An 8,459-nucleotide genomic window follows, 5' to 3' on the forward strand; every position below is an offset into this window, starting at 1 on the left:
TCGTTGAAGGGAGAGGCCAGGACAGGAAAGGTCCTTCTAGGAGCCCAGTTCTTCTCGCCTCACTCTGGCTAACTCTCAGAGCCTCACCTGCTCTCTACAGCTGTGATCCAGCCCCACTGCTGCTCTTGCTTGCCTTCCTTAACTGGCTGAGCCCCTGCAGGGCACACATAAGAGCAGGCACCTACACCTGCATGCACAACCGGGCCAGGTTTACGCACACTTGGGTCACAAGCTGAGGGGCACACGGATACACCTCAAACGGAAGTTGTGCACTCATGATTAAATGTGGGCCCTTTAGTCACGTGGGCCTGGACTCAAGTTCCAGGCTTACCAGTTCTTCTTTGACCCTGGGTGAGCTTCAGTCAAGCTTCATTTGCTTTGTCAGGAAAATGGGGGAAATAATGGTAACTACCTAGTGAGAGTGAACGCATTTAAAGCACTAAGCACAAAGCTTCACACATGCTAAATGGCAATGTTTGCTGTTGTTGTCAATGTTATTAACAGTACACAGGGAATTCCCTGGCTGTCCGGTGGTTAGGACTCGGAGCTTTGACTGCGGGGGGCCGGGGTTCGATCCCTGATTGCAGAACTAAGATCCCACAAGCCGCGAGGTGTGGCCAAAAAAAAAAAAAGTTCAAAGCTTGACTTCCGAACCACTAAAGGAGAGTTGGGATACGCAGTGCACGAACACACATACACACACACACACACACACACACACAAACACACGCACGCGCATATTCACACACCAGGAAAACCAGGCTGCACAGACCTTAAATACCCCCTCTGTATTCCTAATCTACTAGCAGACCTGCTGCCCTCCTTCAGTCTTCCGCCATCCCCCCACCCCTTCTCAGCCCGCCCCACAGCTGTGTGGGGGCTGGAGTTCAGCCCCTGGGGGTGCTCGGCTGGGCTTCTCTGGAGACAGCTTAAGAGGGCATCAACTCGCCCCCTCGACAGCCCCTTATTACCCCTCCATCTCTGGTAATTAACCCCCAGCGAGCCTGGGCCCCCCTGGGGTTGGGAGGTGAGGGTAGGGACTCAGATCTCACTGGCACATAGTTGGGGTGAGACTGCAGAGCCACCAGGCTGTCTGGGGAGCTCTGGCTCAGAATTCAAAAGGTGCTGATCCTCATGTCTTAATGGTGTGTGTGGGGTGCTATGGACTGCCCAACGGGCATCTGAGGCATGATGGCTAGAGGCTGAGGTGCTAGGAGTAGTTGCCTTTATTAACGGCCAGAAAGTCAGGATCACGGAAGAAAGTCACTGAGGGGCCACGGAGGCTGAGGGGTATGGGGCCTGGAGAGATGGGGCAGGGCTCACCACTCACTTCCAGGACCCAGGGGGCACACGTGGTCCAAGAGGGAGAGGCACTGGTCACTTGAGTCACAAGGGTCAGGACAGGCACCTGGGGGAGAGTGGGATAATCATAAGCACCCTCGTCTACACGACACCCAGCCGAGATGGACTCCACCAAGCCCCACCGCCAAGTGTCCCAGGACTCACTGAAAGACTGAGGGAGTGTCGGTCAGGTTGTCGGCAGTCACAGGCTAGGGCTGGGGGTCGTGGCTGGCGTGCAGGACCTGGGAGTCCCGGGGCTGATGCCCTGGCTGGCATAGTACTCCACCACCTGCCGGGGCACTTCGGCCAAGACGCACTTAGCTAGCGCGGAAGGCGCGGCCTGGGATGGGGGCGGGGACGTGGTTAGGCGCTTGAGAGTGGGGGAAGGCGGGGCTCAGGTGAGGGGCGGGGCTTCGGGTGGCCAGCTGGGCTCCAGCGTCCTTCGCAGGACATCAGTCAGCTGGGAGAGACCGGTCAGATTTGGGGGGCAGGAGCGCTGAGGAGTCCTTCACCCGGGAGGCGCCTCCAGGCACTCACATCCTTGAAGTCCCGGAAGGGCACGAACTGGACGATGTCGCGAGCCGCGGGTACCCCTCGGGGGCAGCGCAAGGGACCGTCGTCGCCGTCCAGCAGCCGCATGTCGGAGAAATCGGCGTTGCCCACGCCCACGATGATGATGGACATGGGCAGGCGGGAGGCGCGCACGATGGCGGTGCGGGTCTCGGCCATGTCGCTCACCACGCCGTCCGTGAGCACCAGCAGCACCGAGTACTTCTGAGGGCAGGTAGACAGAGAGGAAGGGTCAGCTCTGCGGCCTTGGCACTGGCCCCCAAGCCCGGGCCCTCGCCCCACCCGAGGACACCAGGCTGCCCACTTCAGCTCTGGCTCCTCACCGTGGCTTGGCGGGTGCTCTGCTCCCGCTGGGCTGGCCCTGCCACGCGGTTGATGATGGGGGCCACGTTGGTGGGGCCATAGAGCTGGATCTGGGGCAGACAACGGCGGTAGGAGGCGATGACTCCTGAGATCTCTGTGGGCAAAGAGGTGAGGAGGGCAGAGATCAGCAGGGAGCCCTTCCTGATCCCCCTTAAGTCAAGGAGGTGCTTTCCTGTCTCAGGACTCCCCTGTCACCAAGTTCCTCATTAAGCAGGAGCGTTAGATGGTCCAGGTGCTGGCAGAGTTGGGTGGGCAGATACTGGGCCAGGGGCTGGAAGTCTTACCAAGTGAAGGCAGGTGTTGGATGGGTGAAGGCGCAGGGAGATGGGCCCATGGGAATGGAGTCTGTGCTCCTGCATGGGGTGTACAGGAGTGGGCAGCAAGCTGTATGGAGGGAGGCGGGACTGCTGGGAATCTCCTCTCTTACCTTCACATTCAGGATTTTCCGGGTCAAAGTTGATAGCAAAGTCATGGGACACCTGTGAGGACAGGGTGAGGCCAGCCAGGGGATGTTTTTCCTTCCTGTCTGGCTCTCCCACCATCTCCTCCCTTCCCCTCGCACCCAGCCTACCTCGAAGTTGGGGGGGATTCGAGCCCCAAAGCCAAACGCTGGGAACCGTTTGTCACTGGGGAGAAAAAAAGCTGTGGGGCCCCATCAGGCAAGGTGTTCCTGCCTGTTCCCCACCCCCAACCTCCTGCTACCTGTCGTAGTCCTGGCAGATGCCTCCCACTGCTCGCAGGGCCTGTAGGTAGTGGTTGGGCTGGCGGGGGCTCAGGCAGTGCAGGGACTGGCTGCTCCTCGGGTCCCCATTGGAGGCGGTGAAGTCAATGGCCACCTGGTGGAGATGGGGAAAGGGTTATTCTGCATAGAGCCCACAGAGAGGCTAGGCCAGAGCTAGGGTCTGCAGGGCGGACTAAGGTGACTCTGAGCAAGCCCACGGGTAGTCTCGGGTAGTCTCATCATGGAGTCCAGAGAGGCGAACAAACTGGGCTCATAAGAGGTCCAGGTAGGGGCGGTGGGGATTCTGGGCTCCTTCTGTTCACCATGGGCCGAGCCCCTCCCCCTTGGCCATGTCCCCATCCCCTGGGTCTTCACCGTGAAGCTGATCTGGCAGCCGCCCATGATGTAATCCAGGAAGGTGTGCACCTTCTCCACCTGGTGGGAAGGGGGAGATAGGGTGGAGGGATGGTCCCTTGAGGAGGAAGCTGGGTGGGGCTTCTGTAGGGGAAATGGAGGGGCCAGAGTTTTGGAGTTTGAAGTTGGTGGTGGAGAGGGTAAGCGTTCTCAGTTCCAGGAGCAGGGAAAAGATCTTTGAAATGAGGGTAGGGTTGAATTGGAGGTTGCCTCGGGGGTTGGGGTGGGGCAGGGCTTGAGGTGGGCACTGGGATTTACCGTGCATTGGGCCAGCACTACGGTCCCTGAGCTCTTGTAATTCTTCTTCTTGTCCCGGTACTTGGGGTTGATACAGTCCCACTGCATCTAGACGCCACACACCCCACAAGCCCAGGGTCACATCATGTGACCCTTCCTCCGCCTCCCAGAGGAGCCTCTTGGAGTAAGACCCCCATGCCCAGCCCTCAGGCTGAGCCGAGGGCTTCCCACCCTCTCCACCTCCTACCACATGGGGGGTGGGGTGGGGTGGGGAGCTCTTCAGCATCACCCTCGGGATTCTCCCAGGGATCTTGGTGGGCTTCGGGCTGGAGGTCTTTGTGGTACCTCCTGCCCAGGGTTCGCGGTTCCTTCCTGCATCTCCTGGAAGGTGCTGGTGAACTCGCCGATGAAGTCATGCTTCCCGCTGGAGTCATAGTCATACACCAGGAACTGAGACGGCAAGGGGGGATAGGTGGGGTTGGGCTCAGGGAGGCTTTGCAGAGGCTCCTGGGGGCAGGAGGAGGGACTCAGGGAGCTAGGGCTCTAACAGTTGCTAGGCCCAAACAGATGTCCTCAACCTGCCCAGAGAAGCCACTTGTTAAACTTTATCCTTTGGCTCAGTCTGGCAGGGACTTTGGCCTCTGATAGAAGACACACACATAGAAGGAACATGGGGCTGTGATTGGTTCTTTACCACACAGTGGAAAGGGATAGCACATGGGGGAGAGGGAAGGACTGGCCACTCTCAGGGTTGGGGGTGGGGGATGGTCTTGGGCAGAGGCTGGATGCTCTAACAGGCAGCCCTTTTTTGTGGGGGCCTCACCTTGAGAGGCCGGTGGACATCGCAGCTGCACAGGGAGTGCAGGGACAGACGAAACGGCTCCCAGCTGGGGTTCAGATTGTTCTTCACCACCTTGAAGAGGTACAGAGAGCTGGTCACCCCCGATCTAGGTTCTCCTATTCTGCCCTTCCTCCCTCCTTCCCCACAGCGCCAGGTACCAACCTCCGTCCTCCAGACCAGCTGGTCACTCTGGTCGCCATTGGTCTTATAGATCTCCATAAAAGGGTCAGACTTGCTGAACAGATCCTGGGGACACAGGGGAAAGGGCCCATGAGCCTGGTGAGGTCTGAGGGGGAGGTGGCTAACACTGAGATGGGGGCAGCGCTGGGACCTAGGATTTGTCCTGGGGGTGGGGGGTGGTTTGTAGAGGGGAGCGGGGCTAGCTTCCCTAACAGTGGAGATAGGGGCCTGGACTCGGGTTCCAACCTTGTTGTCCAGCTTGTGGGCTCTGAAGGTGAGTTGCACGTAGTCATTGGTGCCAGATACCTCTTCGGCCACAATCTGCAAGGGGGACGCAGATGGCAGGATTCTCCCACCCCACCCTCACGAGGCCCTTTCCCTTAGGTGAGGGCCAGCCCTGGGCATGATGTCACCATGGATGTCCATGCAGGGGCATTGAATGCCCTGTCCAAGGGTGAGTACAGGTGACTTTGCCTACCGTGATGGTGGACTTGCCCGCGTTCTTCCCATTCTTCAATAGCAGCGGCTTAGTGACCTTGGTTTGTGACACAATCTGGGGATGGAGGTGGAGGGAGACCCAGAGCTGTGACACCCCCACCTGCTCTGGCCAGGGTACAAGGGACAGGGTAATAAGTGCCTTCTGAGCACTCACAGCGACTGCACTTGGGCTAGGATTGGACTTAATTCCCACAGCAAACTTAAGAGGTAGGCACTGTGACCCCCACTGTTTACATGAGGAAACTAAGACTCAGAGAGGTTAAATATCTCGCCCAAGGCTGCACAGCTGGTGAATGGTGGAGATGGGGTCTAAGCCCTGACTGAACCAGCTCCGGAGCTTATCCTCTGTCTTCTTTTGGCTTCCAGAGGCAGAGCCATGGGCGTGGGGGTGGGGTGGGAACGCAGACCTGGCCCAAGGTGCACTCAGTAGAGCCGAGGAAGGTGTCATTGCGGGGGCTGGTGGCTCCGTCCTCAGCGTCAAACACGTGGAACTGCAGGGGCTGCTTCTCCTCAAAGAAGTACTCGAGGGCCAGCACCCGGGAGAAGACAGGGCTGGAGCAGGAACGCAGCACCTCTGTGCGCTCCACCTGGCAGGAGGGGAGTGCGCCCTTTGGGAACCCGGGCTGCTTTGCCCTGCCCTGCACCTCCTGGGTCTTGCCAAGTTTCCTCAGGCTCCTGCACCCCAGCGACTCGCTCTTCTCTCCCTGGGCTGAACCTCCAGCTTAGTGTGCTGCCGGCCCCCCAGGACCATCAGCCCACCGGTGCTCTCGTATTTGGGAGCTGCGCCACTGATTTTGGGGGCAGCCTTGGGACCCAGTAGGACTCTGTGGGCTGTGGAATGGTGTGTGGGTAACGATGGCACCCCTGTCTCCAGGCTTACTCACACAGCCCGGAAGAGGCCCCTGGGAGTCCTGACAGTCCCCCGTGAGGCGTTCACTGCCCCCACCCAGCCTCCTCCCGCTCAGGCCAAGAGGTTCGTGAAGGAGAGCCCAGCCACTCTCACCTCCACCCACTGCTCGTCAGAGTGGAGCTTGAGCAGCACACAGGGGTGGGGCTTGGTGAGCGTGTCTCGGTCTAGGAGGCCGTGGCAGGACACCCGCAGCTCCACTCGCGAGGCCCCCAGCGTCATGGCTGGGGGCTCAGGCACCCAGGCCATCTCCGGGTCGGACATGTCCCTGTGGGGACAGAGCAGATGGCCTGGACCCTGGAAGGGGAACAACTGCCGGGGGAGGGGTCTGTCTCTGGGAACCTGGGCCCCACCCCCTCACCCTTCCTCCTGAGGCCCTGGCATCTCAAGGACCTGCTTCCCCGCTCCCCTTGCCCGGAGCTCTGAGCTGGGGAGGGTGAAGGACCCAAGCCTCCCAATCCTGCACAGCCCAGGGCTCCTGTCAGCCGTGCTGTCCTCGCATGCGTGGGTGGGCTGGAGGGGGCTGGAGGGGGCTGGAGGGCGGGGGCGGGGGCGGGGCTTCCTGGCAGCCTAGGCTCCTAGGCCGTCCATTGATCTACACTTTCTGCTACTTCAGCACCTTCTGCTATTTCCCGACTGATGTTTGAGCCAGCGCTGCACTCAGTCTTGGCTCAAAGAAGCTGAAGTAGGGCAAGGGGGTGGGGAACGGGGTGGAGGGGCCCCTGCGTGTCTGGAAGGAATGGTCAGGAATGGAAGCTGCAGTGGGCAGGAGGAGGCAGGTTGGAAGGTGCCCTGCGGGGCTGTCCCCATCCTCCTCCCCCGACTCACCTTCTGGTTGGCTGACAGAAAGGGAGCGTGGTGGGCTTGCAGAGTGAGAAGCAGAGCCCGGTCCCTGCTGAAATCTCCTCCAGATTCCTGGCAGTGGCTCCCACTATGACAACGCTGGCTTTCCTCCCCACCTCCCCTGTTCTCACACTTCTTGGCAGCACTGCCACTGTCTCTTAGCGACAGAATTTTTGGGGCGCCGTGGCCCCCTCCATGCTGCCTGTGGGATGCACACACGCCACCCTCCCCCAGCAGTGGTACCAAGCTTCGGACAGCAGCAGGCAGGGGTCCGCTGGCCCGAGTTCATGGCCGGTCCGTCCATCTATCTGTGTCTGTCCACATCTCAGGGTGAGGCTGTCTGATCCTATGTCTGCTTACCCAGTGAGTGTGTGTTGGTGTGTCTGAATGCTCCCACCCCGTGTCTTTCCCTTAGTTGGGTGTCTGTCTTCAGGAGGGTGTGACAGTTCCTATACCTTCCTCAGAGCAGGGACCCTTCCCTGGCTGGGTGCCCCTTCCCCACAGCATGTGCCTTTCTGGATATGTGAGGGAGGGTCTGAGTTGGGGTGGGGGGGAGGTTCTCTGCCTTCTAGCCACAAATCTCCCAGCTCTCATAGGTCCCCTGAGTTGGGCAGGGGCATGTGATGGTAAGGGTATTGGGCAGGACTGGAGACCTCTCTGGAGGCTGGGGGCGATGCTGTTATGGAGACTGGGCCAGGCTGGGGTGGGCTGGGGTGGGCTAGGGAGAAAGGGTGGGCTCACCTGGGCTCTAGTCGGGAGCTTCTCTCTCCGGCTCTCTGGCCCTGGCCCCGACTCCCTTGCTGCTCCAGCTGCTGGCGCCGGCTCCGGCTCCGGCTCCGGCTCCGGCTCTGCTGCTATTTATGGGGCCTGGATGGGGAGGGGTGGGGGGGCCGCAGCACCAGCTCCCCCCGCACAGACCGATTGGGAGGGAGAAGAGGGGAGGGGCAGGGCCACTGCCTAGGAGGGAGCCATGGAGCCGGGGGAGGAGGGCGGGCTGGGGGAGGCTCAGAGGCAGGACCCCCGCAGACACAGTGACACACATCTTCCCCTTCATGCCACACCCACACCCAGCATCACAGAGATGCACACATTGCGGTGGTGCATGCGCACGCACACACATTCACGCCGGGAAATGATGGAGACATATGCACCCACGACTCACAGGCTCACACATATCTTGACACAAACAGGTGCCAGCACATAAACTCACTGACACCATGACAGCCCTACAGATACACATAGGGAAACACCCAGTCTCATAACACTCTCCACATCACATTTGTTAAGGACATTCGCAGTCTCATATAAAAGAACACTGGGCTATACTTGTCACACACACACATACACTCACTCATGCCAACCAATCTGAATACAACAGAATGGAGATCTTCACGTGCTCCTAAGAGCCATCACGTACCATGCTAAGCCTCATAGCTTTGAGAATTCAAAATTCCCTAGCCACCTTTTAACAGGGAGACAAGGAAATGGACACAATTGCTTAAGGGCGTGCAGTGTCACATCCTGGTTGTGAAGCCCCCTGAAGA

The 8,459-nt window shown here is 59.6% G+C and overlaps 1 protein-coding gene across 1 annotated transcript; it reads right to left on the reverse strand.

The window, feature by feature from the left end:
• Positions 1 to 1,203: 1,203 nt before the first annotated feature.
• Positions 1,204 to 7,729, reverse strand: CPNE6 (copine 6). The gene is made up of 17 exons (XM_057722128.1): positions 7,657 to 7,729; positions 6,169 to 6,340; positions 5,573 to 5,752; positions 5,146 to 5,220; positions 4,914 to 4,988; positions 4,650 to 4,733; positions 4,470 to 4,559; positions 3,992 to 4,096; positions 3,668 to 3,754; positions 3,371 to 3,430; positions 2,977 to 3,110; positions 2,846 to 2,900; positions 2,702 to 2,753; positions 2,235 to 2,368; positions 1,879 to 2,115; positions 1,507 to 1,681; positions 1,204 to 1,408 (listed from the first exon to the last, which is right to left on the reverse strand). Exons 2-16 carry the CDS (start codon positions 6,334 to 6,336, stop codon positions 1,544 to 1,546), a joined length of 1,674 nt encoding a protein of 557 aa, XP_057578111.1. The 5' UTR covers positions 6,337 to 6,340; positions 7,657 to 7,729; the 3' UTR covers positions 1,204 to 1,408; positions 1,507 to 1,543.
• Between the last annotated feature and the right edge of the window lie 730 nt (positions 7,730 to 8,459).

This window comes from Hippopotamus amphibius, chromosome 2 (assembly GCF_030028045.1).
Source record: "Hippopotamus amphibius kiboko isolate mHipAmp2 chromosome 2, mHipAmp2.hap2, whole genome shotgun sequence".
NCBI classification, from domain to species: domain Eukaryota; kingdom Metazoa; phylum Chordata; class Mammalia; order Artiodactyla; family Hippopotamidae; genus Hippopotamus; species Hippopotamus amphibius.